The 13701-nt window shown below is 51.1% G+C and overlaps 7 protein-coding genes across 7 annotated transcripts; 4 read left to right on the top strand and 3 right to left on the bottom strand.

Annotated features, from left to right (window-relative positions):
* Window positions 1-116: 116 nt before the first annotated feature.
* Bathy08g01650 (alkylated DNA repair protein) lies at window positions 117-1319 on the top strand (the record flags this gene model as incomplete). The annotated part of the gene is made up of 1 exon (XM_007511318.1): window positions 117-1319. One exon carries the CDS (start codon window positions 117-119, stop codon window positions 1317-1319), a length of 1203 nt encoding a protein of 400 aa, XP_007511380.1.
* A 149-nt stretch (window positions 1320-1468) lies between these two features.
* On the bottom strand, window positions 1469-1975 carry Bathy08g01640 (predicted protein; the record flags this gene model as incomplete). Its single annotated transcript, XM_007511676.1, has 1 exon — window positions 1469-1975. One exon carries the CDS (start codon window positions 1973-1975, stop codon window positions 1469-1471), a length of 507 nt encoding a protein of 168 aa, XP_007511738.1.
* Window positions 1976-2375: 400 nt separating this feature from the next.
* Bathy08g01630 (predicted protein) lies at window positions 2376-3473 on the top strand (the record flags this gene model as incomplete). Its single annotated transcript, XM_007511304.1, has 1 exon — window positions 2376-3473. The coding sequence occupies one exon, from the start codon at window positions 2376-2378 to the stop codon at window positions 3471-3473; it is 1098 nt and encodes a 365-aa protein (XP_007511366.1).
* A 215-nt stretch (window positions 3474-3688) lies between these two features.
* Window positions 3689-7909, bottom strand: Bathy08g01620 (unknown protein; the record flags this gene model as incomplete). The annotated part of the gene is made up of 1 exon (XM_007511467.1): window positions 3689-7909. One exon carries the CDS (start codon window positions 7907-7909, stop codon window positions 3689-3691), a length of 4221 nt encoding a protein of 1406 aa, XP_007511529.1.
* A 176-nt stretch (window positions 7910-8085) lies between these two features.
* On the top strand, window positions 8086-8535 carry Bathy08g01610 (unknown protein; the record flags this gene model as incomplete). The annotated part of the gene is made up of 1 exon (XM_007511444.1): window positions 8086-8535. One exon carries the CDS (start codon window positions 8086-8088, stop codon window positions 8533-8535), a length of 450 nt encoding a protein of 149 aa, XP_007511506.1.
* A 1209-nt stretch (window positions 8536-9744) lies between these two features.
* On the top strand, window positions 9745-10098 carry Bathy08g01600 (predicted protein; the record flags this gene model as incomplete). Its single annotated transcript, XM_007511290.1, has 1 exon — window positions 9745-10098. One exon carries the CDS (start codon window positions 9745-9747, stop codon window positions 10096-10098), a length of 354 nt encoding a protein of 117 aa, XP_007511352.1.
* Window positions 10099-10184: 86 nt separating this feature from the next.
* On the bottom strand, window positions 10185-13619 carry Bathy08g01590 (pullulanase; the record flags this gene model as incomplete). Its single annotated transcript, XM_007511622.1, has 1 exon — window positions 10185-13619. The coding sequence occupies one exon, from the start codon at window positions 13617-13619 to the stop codon at window positions 10185-10187; it is 3435 nt and encodes a 1144-aa protein (XP_007511684.1).
* Between the last annotated feature and the right edge of the window lie 82 nt (window positions 13620-13701).

The raw sequence follows: 13701 nt of genomic DNA, 5'->3' as shown, positions 1-13701 counted from the left end.
TTTTGTCTTCATTCTCTTCCCCGAGCGCTTACACGCGAGACACAAAACACCACTAAAAACATCCTCCCTCTCTTCATCATGCTCTGAATAAGAAAGACGACGGACGAATTACAACTATGTATTCCTCCGTCGCCGAGAAGAACAACACTTTCGACGACGAGACTACGAATAACAGCACGACTAAAAACGCGTTCTCGCTTGCGGAAAAGAAGTATCGGTTGAAAGTGATTGAAACGATTCGCGTGGACGCGAAAACCGGACGCAGACGGAAGAGCGGGAAACTGGTGGAAGAGATTGACGTCTCCGAAACGATTGATTTTGACGAATGTGTTGGTCACGAATCGTCCTCCGCGATGCGTGTTTCAAAGCTTAAGGAGGAAGAGAAGAAGCAGACGTTTAAGGCAAAAGGAGGAGTCGAAGAGGTGGCGGCTTTCTCTCGTTTTGCGAACGCGCCGTCGAGAGAAAGACCTCGGGTGTGGAAGTTATTGGACCACCCGGGCGCGTATTACGTCCAAAACGCGTTAGATTTACGAGAGCAGAGAGAGTTAATCATGCATTGCGTGAAAATACTCCCGGAACGACCAAATAAAACGAATCATTGGCAAAGATTGGGGAAACCGTTGCCGGCGGATTTGTATCGAGCGGCGAAAGCGGGTTTGTATTTAAACGAAGAGGAAAACGGGTGGATGGAGTTAGAGAAACCTCCGAAACGAGGCGACGGGATGGAATCGAGAGCGGCGAGACATTTGTTGAGGAAGTTACGTTGGGCTACGGTAGGGGCACCGTTCGATTGGACGAAGAGAGTTTACGAGGAAGAGCGAGCGCCGGAGGTGGACGAGAGGATTAAACGAGCGTGCGTGAAGACGCTGGAGATTGTGTTCGGGAAAGAAGCTGCTTTCGTTGAAAAAGGAGAGGATAAATTCTTCGATGGGCAAGTCGGGTTGGCGAATTTCTACGCTCCCGGAGACACTTTAAACGGTCACGTGGACGACGCGGAGATGAACTTGAGTAAACCGATCGCCTCGCTTTCGCTCGGTTTGCCGGCTATTTTTCTCCTCGGGCAAAAATCGAAAGCCTTAAAGCCGGTGACTGCTTTAATCGTTCGCAGCGGAGATGCGATCGTGCTCAGCGGTGAATCTCGAACGATGTTTCACGGCGTCCCGAGAGTCTTTAGCGACGGCGAAACGTTGATGAGTTCCTCAAAAACCTTTCGGTTTCCGGAAGCGCTCGAAAGCGCGTTCGACGACGACGACGACGAATTCCTTCTCAACTTTGCCAAACGAACACGAATCAACCTCTCGTTGCGCGACGTCAGATGAAATAATAATAATAATAAGTAGTAGTAGTAATAGTAGTAGTAGCAGAAGTAGTAGTATCAGTAGGAAAGTATCAGTAGTATAGCGTGTTGTAAAATTAATTAGTATGGATAGAATGTGTAAAGTCTCTCTCTCTGTCTCTCCCTCTCTTCTTACTCCTCGTTCTCTCTTTCCTTCTCTCTCCTCTTTCTCTCTTTCTTCGTGATTTTCTCCCCGTTCTCGTCTTCCTCCTCGTCCTCTCCGGGTTCTCCCGGGTTTTCTTTCCTTTCCTGTTCCTCTTCCTCCTCGTCCGGCATTTCCGGATCTCCCGGTAAAGGGTTCGGCATCGGCTGTTTGATTTCCTGCAAATCCGGGAAGATATCCGGGCGTCTCGAAGGCACCGCGCGGACGTATTCTTCCGGTAAATCGAGGACCGAACCTTCGTCTTCGTCCGCGTCTGGCATTGGCGACATAGATCTGATGATCTTCGTCTTTGTTATCTTTGTCTTTGTTTTGCTGCTTCTTCTTAATTGCGCCGTCGTTGAAATTTTCTTCTCGCCGGGGATGATGTTGGTGTTCTTATTCTTCGTCGTCGTATTAGTACGACGAGTGCTCCCGGAGGCGAACGCGCTCGACGTCGCTCGCGTCGCGGTGGTGGTGAATGCCGCTACGCTTTGCATTTTTGCTCTTCTCGCTTTATGTGTGTAACTTTATTACGTGTGAAGTTTACATGAAGAGAAAAAGAAGATAAAATGGAAGACTAAAGAAACTGGGAAAGAAGTCAAAGAGATCAGAGAAAAAAAGCGCAGAAAGAGATATAAAGAAGAGAGAAGTTTGGAGACGACGACGACGACGACGACGAGGAGAAGATGTACACGGAGAACATCGAGGCGTGCACGTAAAAGCGCGCAGAGTGCGCGACACCCGTGAGAGTCGCGGCGCTGATTTTGCCTTGAGTAAGATACGGAGAGAATACAGAGAGAGAATATCAGAGAGTAGTGTTTTTTGCATTTTTACGAGTATGAAAAAAAAGAAGCGTTTGGAAGCGAAACGAAGGACATTTCTCTTCACTGATAAAAAATGGCGAAGCTCGGGGAAGGCGATCAAAGATGGATCGTGGAAGAACGGAAAGACGGCGCGAACGTCCACGGATGGCACTGGGTGGAGAAGGATTGCAAAGAATGGACGAGAGTCTTTTTCGAGTCTGAGTTCGTTTGTGGTTGTGGGGACGATTTGGGGGACGACGACGGGGAGAAACAAAGTTCGTTTTTGGACGATGATGATGATGCAAATGGTGTGAGATTTGTGAAACCGTTGCGAATCACCGGCGAAGCGTATTTGAACCAAAGAAAAGGAAAAATCATACCCGGGTACGAGTTGGAACTCTCCATCGATTACGAGCTCGAAGGCGAGCGCGTAGGGACGATGGTGTTACCGTACGTGAGCGATGAAAACAGAGGGGAGGATACCGAAGTAAAATTCAGTCCAAAGGACGAGAGCGAGAAAGCGAAGAAGGCGAAGCGATGGATCGAAGAGAAGAGCGGGAAGGAGAAAGTGCGAGAGGTGGTGAAAAAATGGGAGGAGGAAATGGCGAGAGGGACGCCGGCTTTGGCCGCGAAGACGTCGGGAGAGAATGGTAGTGATAGTGCGAACAGCGACAGAGCGACGGAGGAAGCGGCGGCGAAACAAAAACCAAAACAGACGACGGCGAAAGGAAAGACGGAACACGAATATAAAAGCGCGCCGCTGTCGACGAAATATCATACCATAAAAATCAAAGAAAAGTTTTTGTGTCGGGCGACGGACGTGTGCGAGGCGTTGCTAGACCCAAGGCGTGTGATGCATTTCACGAGAACGAAATGTACGGGCCAGAAAGGCGTAGGAAAATTTGAAATGTTCGATGGAAGCGTTCGCGGCGAAACGATTACATTCATAGACGGCGAGCGAATAGTACAAAAGTGGCGGTTCAACTCGTGGGTTCCGGATCATTACTCGACAGTGACCATGGTGTTGAAAGAACCAGAGCCTGGGAACTGCATTTTAGAGCTGACTCAGACGGACGTGCCGGAAGCTGACGCGCACGGGAACGAAAACGTCGTGGAAGTCACCGAGAACGGATGGAAGAATTTAATTTTCGCTCGCATAAGAAATGCGTTCGGGTACGGCGCCAACCTATAGCTTTTGTTTTTAAACAGATTTAATAATTGTGTTTTACACTCAAGTCTATTGTTTTCACTCAATGAATAATCTCTTCCTCGTAGGTAAATCATACATCACAGTATCGTCATGATTTTAATCTTTCTCGCTTTCTCTTCTCTCTTTCTCGCGCGCGCGCTATATTTTTTTCAACTCTCTCTTCTAATTCAAACTGCACTTCTCTCTCGGCTACCTTTCTATCGACGTTGTCCGTTGGCGGGGACGTACGCGGGCTTGTCATAATCCGTGCCTTTTTCAGTCTCTGAATCCTTTTGATTACCTGGACCGGCAATGCCTAACCAATCCCAGTTCTCAAAGTGAATCTCGTCCAAACCGACTGACGTCTGTTTCACGCACTTCACGTCGCACGGATTAGCCTCCGTGATAAGCTCTCCGTGATAAGATGAAGCATAAGCACACCCACACACAGGATCTTTACTTGGAAACCCGGACACTTTAATCTTCCAACACACACCAGACCTCTCCGGCAACCACGTCACTTTGTTACCGCGAATAAACTGCGGGTTGTTCGCAGTGTTGTTCGCAATCTCGAAGAACACCTCGTCTCCAACCTGCTCCCACGCGGCGTCCTCGCACGGATTGGATGCAGACACGTCACCATCGGCGGCGCCTACATACAAGATCGCGCTCTTCGACTTTGCGACTGTTTCGTTCGAGCCGTAGGCGTCGATTTTGTTCACCCACAAAGCCGAGGCGAACTCGTACACGACTTCTGCCGTATCGGCTGGTAAAGTGCCCGCTTCCCACGCCCCGATTTCAGCTGCCGTCAACGTCTTCGTTTTCCAACCGTTACCAGTCTCACCTCCTTGCTTCACGCAATCGACCAAATTTTCCGGCTCCCATCCTTGCTGGTCTTCAGAAGGGGCTGGTTCATAATCATCTCCGACGACATATAATCTATTGATGTTGTAGTTGGCAATGCATTTAGTAGCATCGATCGGATCCTGAGTAGCACCGACAAGCTGCGTGATGGGCGGCGGCGGCGGCGATGGCGGCGGCGATGGCGGCGGGGGCGGAGACGGAGGGGACGGAGGAGGAGGAGCCGGTGGAGACGGGGGTGGAGACGGGGGGGATGGTGGTGGAGGTGATGGAGCAGGAGGAGGAGGTTTCGCAGGCGGCGGCGCCGGTGCTGAGTACGGCGGCGGCGGCATCAACTGATACGCCTCTCTCGTCAATATGACGGTGTACGCTTCCGTAAATCCCGCATCTTGGAGAGAGGTGATGAACGTGCTCTTTGCGGTTGTTCCTTCTAACGTATCGAGGCCGAGCAAATTGATTTTGTCGATGAGACCCTGAATATACTCCGCGTCCGACAAGACATAAAAATCGACGTCGACGGAGCCGTAACTCGCGACGAGTAAGCTTCTCGTGCTCACCGACAAAAAGTCGTTGTCTTCCGCTTGACTCAAAAGCGTTCTGCGTCGGCCAACTTCGTCGAGGGGAGTGTTTTCAACGTCATCGATACCGACCGCTTTCGGATTGACATCCAAATAAAGCGCCAAACCGTCCAAAAAGTCGTTGTCTACAAACGTATCCTTCGTGTACCCATCCACGCGAACCGAGGCTACAATCTTCGAGGATAACTCACCAACCGTCGACGGCGTAGAATTCGCGTATCCTGTCGCGTAGTACACCGCCGCGTACACACCCGCCATGATTGAAACGAGTAGAACGGTCATGTAGACGCTCCATCTCATCGCTTTTCTCGTCTCCTTGCGAACGGCTTTCTTGGTCATAGTCGGCGTTCTCTTGAGCGACGTCGTGCGACTCGCCATGCGCGACAATGTATTCGTTCTCTGAAGTTGCTGCACCTCTGTTTCTTCGCTCTGCGCTTGTTTCTTCGCGAGACCCAACATGTTGATGGTGTTATTTTTGAAACTCTGGAGTTGACCGAGGACACCTTTCTTCGGCTCGACGAATTCGTCGCCAAGCTCCTCGTTGAATTCCTTGACGTCCTTGTACCACGAGTACAGAAAACAGCCAGAGTATCCTACAGCTCCTAACGCAGCAAACGCAATCATACCGGAACCAAGATTTTCAGCGTAATCGCTCTCGACGTCCCCAGTCAACCCGAGCGCGCAGCCGTGAACAATCATGAGACAGAACTCGATAATAATCCAGGCGATGTTTTGTAAGAACAAGGAATACGGTCGAATAATCGCGACGTACGCCAAGTGCATGAAGTCGAGGCAGAACAGCACCTTGGCTTGATACGTCGCCTCGGCCTTTTCTGTGTACATGCCGTAAATAGCAGCAGAAAAGAACAACTTCGAGTACGCCAGGAAGATGGCATACGCGTACCAATACGGCGAAAGCGTCTTGTTCCTAAACGAAGCGCCTTCAAGGTCCGTCTCCCACGATTTGAATCGACCCGTGTTTGACTTCAAGCCTTGCATGACTGCGCTAAATCCCCACCAATCTCCACGTTCGCGAATTGATTTCGGGTGCGGCGGCGTTGCTCGGAAGATGATGTACGCGAGAGGACACACAATCGCGAAGAACGCAAACAGCATGCCACACAACCCAACCGCGTACCCGGCGCCGGTCTGACCAACCATGACAACCATTAAAGCTCTCGTGACGCCAGGACCGACGATTAAGAGGGCGAGTAATTCAATCGCCGGAATCGTCATGAACGCCGGAATGACCCAGAACTTTCGCAAACACACGATGACGCCCGTGACGTGCGCAAAGATTGCCAAAGTACAAAAGACAGAGGCCCAAAACGCCACCTCGACAAAGTAATCCCAACCTTCTTCGTCATAAACACCAACTGCGGCGTCGATAATCGCAAGCTCATCTTGAACCGGGATCGTGTTCCACTCCTCCGTCGTGTCTTGAAGCAACTTGCGGCGACCTCCAGCCTTAGCAGCCGCGGTGTACGTCGTTTCCGTGAGTTCCGCAAACATCTCGTCCTCGTCAAGTTCCATACCTCTCTTCACGCCGAACAATTCCGTTTGGTACGTTGAATCGTGATACACCGGCTTCGAAACTTCCGGCGCTGGAATGGCCATGTTCAAGAACATCAATCTACCCATAGAGACGGCGTATTGCGCCGGAATTCTCGGCACGGCGAGCATGGACGTGAAGGCCAACTGTTGGAAGAAGGCAATCATAGGCAGAATCGAAAGCGTGTCGACGACGATGGGACCTCCTCCAGGCAAAGGCGTCAACGAAGCAATCGATAAGAGCGACCCAACGGCCAAACCGAAGGTTGACAAGTGGGCGGCGTTGGAGACCGTGCCGGACGCCGTGTATTGCAAAATGTCGAGGGATACGCCGTCGCCGTTCCAGTTCCCGGAGATGTCTCTCGTAGAATACGGGTACGTACCAACCGCGCACACTTTGTTCGTGTTCGCCCAGCATCTCACGTACACTTTACCGACTGAAGCATCGTATAAAACGTCCTTCGCCCAGCAGTTTGTGACGTTCAAGGCTTGCAAAAGATTCCCCGGAGTCAATCGAACTTTCTCGCCAAAATCGACGAGAAAACCGACGTACGTTTGCGTGGAGAAACCTCGATTCGGACTCGTAATCTTTGGCGTCGGCGGGAGGATATCGTACGTGATCTTGAGACCGTCACCTTGCGTTGTTGAAGGACGTCCGCGTTTATCGACCAACTTTTCCCAGTCTAAGTTTACAATTCTCGAGCCGTCTTCACACGTCAACTCTACGTCGAACTTGTGTAAGCCAGTCGAGTACGTAATCGCTGGATCTTCAACAACACGCACTGGAGTACCAACCTCGCATCCTTCCGCAATAATCAACGAAGAACTTTCGGAGTTTTCCGGTCCAAAAGACGCGTCCAACTTGTTCAAGGTCACGCGAACAACAGCCACGCCGGGCTTTCCGTTGCCTTCAAAGATGCTCCAAGCGCGTTCCGTCTCTCGGACGATTTGAATACCTCCATACTCCCACGTGGTCGAATTGAACTCGTGCTTTTCGTTCACTAACGGCGCTGCATCGATTCGGGCGGTTAAACGCACGAGATCTTCGTTGAATGGCGGCGGTTTCGGGAACGGCGGCGGCGGAGGCGGAGGAGGAGGAGGCGCATTCGGCGGCGGTCTCGGCGGAGGAGGCGACGGTGGCGGCGGAGGCGGCGACGGCGGCGGAGGCGGCGCGGCGACTACGATATCTCCAAAATCATTAATCACGTTAGATATGCTCACTCCATCTCTCTCAAGTTGACCTCTCCACTCCGTTGGTTGGATGTCCTTCAGCGTAGTTTGTAAGCTCGTGGCGTCCGCTTCGTCCAACGCGGCGACGCTGTACGATATCGTGATCGAGTTTGTTACGCCCGCGAGCTTTCTTCGCTTTGCACTGCTGTCATTTTCGCTGTTCGGTACAATGTCTTCGCACTTATCGTACGTGATTGCACCCGAGGCAATGTTCAACATCCTCGCCAACGCCGCCCTGAAAGACGCTTGCTTCTCCGAAAACTCGTCGCAATCGTATCCGGTAAAAGTCGACTTTGTGCGGAACGAGTACGTCGCCGGCGGTGGAGACGGAGGTGGCGGATACGGAGGAGGCGAAGGAGGAGGCGAAGGAGGTGGACTCGGTGGTGGAGGTGGAGATGGCGGCGGCGACGGCGGAGGAGGAGGCGAAGGGGGCGGACTCGGCGGCGGCGACGGCGGAGGACTTGGCGGCGGAGGACTCGGCGGTGGCGGCGACGGCGGACTCGGCGGAGGACTCGGCGGAGGCGGACTCGGCGGAGGCGACGGCGGAGGACTCGGCGGCGGCAACGGCGGAGGACTCGGAGGACTCGGCGGCGGCGGCGGCGACGGCGGACTCGGCGGAGGACTCGGCGGCGGAGGACTCGGCGGCGGCAACGGCGGAGGACTCGGTGGCGGTGGACTCGGCGGAGGCAACGGCGGAGGACTCGGCGGCGGAGGACTCGGCGGTGGACTCGGCGGTGGACTCGGCGGTGGACTCGGCGGTGGACTCGGTTCTTGCGCGCTCGCGAACAAGAAGAATCCTTCCCACTCGTTTGAACCACTCTTACAGCTCCCATTCTCCCCCTTAAACGAAGAAGAGGAGAAAGAAGACTTTGAGTGTGGTCCGCTTCGCAAAAACGTCGTCGTCAAATCACCGAAACAAAGCATCGCAACCGTTGCGATCAGCAAAGAGACCGTCGTCGTTTTGTTCTTCTTTTCCACGGAGAGAAAGCGAGAAGAAGATCTTCTCATTTTTCTCTTCTTTTCTTCCGGACGATTCAAACCACTCGATCGCGCTTCCGAACAACGCGGTGACATAATCACTCTCAGAATTCTTTCTTTCTTTCTCTCTCCCTTCTTCTCCGTTTTAAGGCGCAAAAGGGCAAAGGCGCGCGAGGAAAGTGTCTCTCTTTTTTACTTCTTCCCGCGATCTCTTCTTCGAGATGATCTCGGGGTATAAAGAGAGAGAGATTCGCGCGCGCGTCTAATCTAATCGTTTATCTCGGACCAAAACGATGCGCGACTCGGAGACGAAGCGGCGCGATCTGCCCAAAATTTCTCTCTCTTTCTTTCTCTCTCTTTATGTATATTATAAACGTATACGTCTTTAAACGCTCTCTCTCTCTCTCTCTGAACGCCTTCTTAAAGAGATCCCTCTCTCTCTCTGCCGGAGGAAAGAGAAGGTTTTGAAGAAAAGTGTTCCCAACACCGGCTCTGTGAAAGAATATAAAGCGCGCGTTTAAATTTGTCCGGAGTTTGCGAGGAAAAACGAGAGAGGATTAGTATTTCGTATTCGTGTCCTCAGAAACTCTCTCTCACAAAAGTTTCGCTCAAAATCGGTCGTCTGTCGCTCGAAAAATGAAAAAATCTCTCTCTCTTCTGTCTGTGCTGCTTTTTTCTTGCTGGCGGATTTTTTGTGTCACTTTCGCTCTTTAAAAAAAAGGGTCTTTTTGGGTGTTGTTTAGGGTTATTCAGTGAAAAAATTTAATTTTCGCCTCTCGAACAGTTCGTTGTGTGCATCCTTTCCTCCAAAAGGAAGGATACATATGATGGTTTCGAACTCCGTCGCGTCCTTGTCCACCGCTCTTTTCTCGTCGTCCCAAGATCAGTCGTCTTTAAAAAGAAGGACAACACCACCAACAAAGCGTCGTCGTCGCGCAGTAGGAGGAGGGTGTTCTTTGTCTTTGTCTTCTTCTTCTTCTTTAAAAGCGTTCAAAATCGCGAATGCGACGACGTTGACGATTTTGTATCTCACCGTGACGGGTGGTTTTGTACCAACGACGACGAGTGGCTTTGCGATGGCGATGGGTGGTGACGACGGGACGATTCAGACGACGACGACGGTGCGAACAGAAAACGCTTCTTCCGTGTTTAACGGGAAATATTCCGACCCGAACCACCCGGGGTGTTTGCGAGGGATCGAGAGAGTGCGTTCGACGACGAAAGCGAAAGTGTTCGGAGAAGATGGCACCCCTGGGTGTCAAGCGGATGGACAAAAAGAGACGAAAAAATGGGAACTCGAAGGCGAGTTACGAGGGGAAAACGAGATACTCATCGATTTTTCCAAGAAAGGAGGACCGAAGAATTTACTCGGGAAGTGGACCGGCAGTGGCGTTTTGTTCCCAGACGGGAACACGTGGTCAAAGTTATAATAATAATATAGCGTAAGCGAGTAAAATAAGCGTTGTCGTTTTGTAATAAGTATTTTATAGCGAGATTTTATACATATCATCAGCGTTCATCGTTTTTGAACGAAAACTATCGTCGATAACGCTGGAATCGTGAGCGATAAGTCGTCGACGTCGGACGTTCCTCCGGATATTTTCACGCGACGTAACGTTTCCGCGTCCTCACATATCGCGCCTTGCGCCGGGTGCTGCTCTAAAATTTTGGCGGTCGAAGCGTTTCTCACGTGACGTTGGAACGCTTTCTCGGCGTAGTTCTCGATGTCCGTCGACGTCGCGTTGACACACACGACGATGCGTTCAAAGTTGTCGCATATTTTTAGCTTCTCGAAACCATCGTCGATGACGTAGACGAGTAAACCTGGTATTTGATTTTCGCCGCGATTGAAAAACGAGACGCGATTTTGAACGTCTTTAAACGTCTCCAAAGAGAAGAGCTTCGAGCTCGAACGAATGGACATCAACTCGCAAAAGTAGTCCGTTTGTGCGAGTATGTCTTCTTGTGAAGGTTTATTCTCCTCAACGTTCGCTAAGAATGGACGAATCAAATCATATCGTCCTTCGTTTTTCGATCGCGGGGGCATCCCGACGCCAAAATTGTGCGTCTCGCCGGAGAAATCTAATCGATTGAACCAATCGCCGCTATCGTAACTGTCGCGATCTAAACTCTTCGAACGCAACAATTCATCGCCGGCGTGGAAAAAAGGCACGCCCTGGGACAACGCGACGATTGAAGTGCACACACGATTCATGCGAATTCTATCGCGTAACGTCGTGTGTTCGCTGCTCGCGCGAAGCGCTATGCAATCGAACAACGTTTCGTTATCGTGCGCGGAAACGTAATTAACGGTTTCTTTCGGTTCTCCCGCGTACGCTACATTTGAGTTCTCATACGCCGCATTTCTCAGTTGTGTCTCGACGCCATGTCTGTTCGTGAAAACGTATTCGCGTAAATTACCGGCGAACGCGGCGATAATTTTCTCGCCGTCTTCCATCGTTCGATATCTGCGAGACAGGTCATCGTTACCTTGCGCGGCGTTCGCGCGGTCGAGCAAACCCGTCGCGAAACCTTGTTCACGAGGATCGCCAAAAGGAGTTCCACCAACCGCGCCTTCGCGAACGCGATCGTTGAAGGAACCGATGCCAGTATTCGCGAGGTTCATTTGCGAAGCGTTCGCGCCGACGCGGTTTTGTACAACCTCGGCGTAATCCCATCCCTCGCCGTATAAATACAATTTCGATCCATCGACGCCGTCTTTTTCTAAAGTCAACGCCTCTAACTTTGCTTTCGCTTTGAGCATGGTTTTTAACATGATGTGTCCCATTAAATCGAAACGAAACCCGTCGACTTTGTAATCTTTCGCCCAGTGGATTAAATCATCGACGATGAGTCTGTCGAACATGTAATGTTCGCTCGCGGTGTTGTTACAGCACGTGGACGCCTCGTAGTCGCCGCGAAAATTTCTTCGATGGTAGTATCCCGGAACGATTTTATCTAAAACAGAGTTCACATCGGTCGGGCCGCTGCTCAAAGTGTGATTATACACCACGTCGACGATGAGTCTCAAGTTCATTTTTTCGCTCAAGGACTTGACCATTTCGCGGTACTCTAAAATTCTCGTCGGACCGTCTGGATTGGTCGAATACGAGCCTTCCGGGACACCGTAGTGCACTGGGTCGTATCCCCAGTTGAAGGCATCTTCCGAGGCATTTTTTGACGTCAACGTTTGTTGAAACTCCGAGTCGCTTTCCAACGCCTCCATGCCGGAAATATCCGCCGAAGAGAGCGACTTTTGATTTTCCGCTCGTTCCGGAACGCTCCCGAAATCGTACGTGGGGAGTAAGTGGACGTGCGATAATCCGTGCTGCGATAATTTCTTCAAATGTCTCACGCCTCTTCCTTCTTCGCACGAGAATGCTTTATACTTCCCTCTCGCGTCTTCCGGCACGGAATCATCCAAGGCGGAAAAGTCGCGCACGTGCAACTCATAAATACCGCCTTCGCAAATGTGATTCAAACTCGGTTTCGCGAACGTTTCCCATCCTTCCGGTTTCGCCGACGCGTCGTTCTCGACGTCAAATATGTGCGCTCTTCGTCCATCCGCGGCTAACGATCTCGCGTAAGGATCCGACGCGATTGAAGTCATCACTTTATTTTCTTTCGGATGAAACACCGTCACTCTGAAATTGTAATACATCTGGTACAACTCTTTACGCCTGCCGTGAATAATCCACGTTCCGTTCGAGCTATCAAACATCATCTCCAATTCCTCCTTCGGGTGCGAGAAATCTGGAGAATCGAAGAGTAAGAAATCAACTTGAATGGCGCTTGGCGCCCATAACGTGACGACGATAATTTCGTCCATAAAAGTACACCCGAGCGGCCCATCGTAGCTATAAAACGCATCCAACGCGCCGTGGATTTGCAAGCCGCACGCATCGAGTGGTTCATTCTCGTTCTTATCTTTCCTTTGCTTTTTCGTTCCAACGGCGAGTTGCGTTTTCAACAACAATTTCATTTTCGCATCCGAGACCGTCGACTCGCCGATTTCGTAAAACGCGAAACATTTTTCGTTGAACACGGCTGGAAACTTCTCCTTCACGGCCGCATCGATGCTATCTTCCTCCACTCGCGATAAAGTAGCCTCCAAAACGTCCCCATCCTCCGGATCCTCGCTCTCTACTCCGTCCATGGTTGCTTTCAAACTGCCGCTTTTACTCGAATACAATTCCACCGCGACCTCTTCTTCTTCTTCTTCTTTTCCTCCTCCTCCTCCTCCCTCCTCCTTCACGCCGTTAAAATCTCTCGGCAACGCCACCAACCGCTTATCCAGCAAGATAGCCCGGTGACAATTCACGTCTCCTTTCGGCAACTTCTCCAAATCCGGCTTCTCCTGCCAAATCTCTTGGTATCCGCTCACTAAGAAAATCTCCACGTCCTCTTCGCCGCTCGGCACTTTCATCGACTCCGCGCGCACGTCCTGCTCTTCGCCTTTGTGCAACAAAACCGACACGATTTTCGAACTCGTCCCTTCTAATTCCACTTTATACGTCTCAAACTGTGGCAACGATGCGTTCACTGGAAATAACGGTTCGTTCCAATCCGTCGGTTTCGGCACGTCCCCCCAGACGTGGAGACCAAAACCATCGTAATCCGATTCCTGACGGTGGTAGTTGACGACTAAGAAACGCTTCGTGGTGTTCTTGTTGTTGTTCTCGTTGTTCTCGTTGTTGTTGTTCGTCCCAGGAGTTTTTTTCTCGTCGGACAAAAAACACCTTTGGATGTTTCGTCCTCGTCCTCGCGATGATCGTCCTCGTCCTCGTCCTCGCGATCGTCGTAAAGAAGACGAAGGTAAAGAAGAACCGAAAGCGCGATTGGATTTCTTCGCATCTCTTCCAAACGTGCCGGAGATGGATATTTGCACGGACGACGCGAACGAGGACGAGAGGTTTTTACACTTTGGCGAAAGGAGAAGAACGGAAGGCATTCTTTGAATCGTCGTCTGAATCGTCTGAATCGTCTTGGATGGATCTGTCTCTTTCTCTTTCTGCTTCTGGCGAAAGAGCGCG

The sequence above is a fragment of the Bathycoccus prasinos genome (genome assembly GCF_002220235.1).
Source record: "Bathycoccus prasinos genomic : Chromosome_8".
In the NCBI taxonomy this organism is placed as follows: Eukaryota; Viridiplantae; Chlorophyta; class Mamiellophyceae; order Mamiellales; family Bathycoccaceae; genus Bathycoccus; species Bathycoccus prasinos.
The sequence above is the reverse complement of the archived record's forward strand: the minus strand, read 5'-3'. Positions and strand labels throughout refer to the sequence as shown.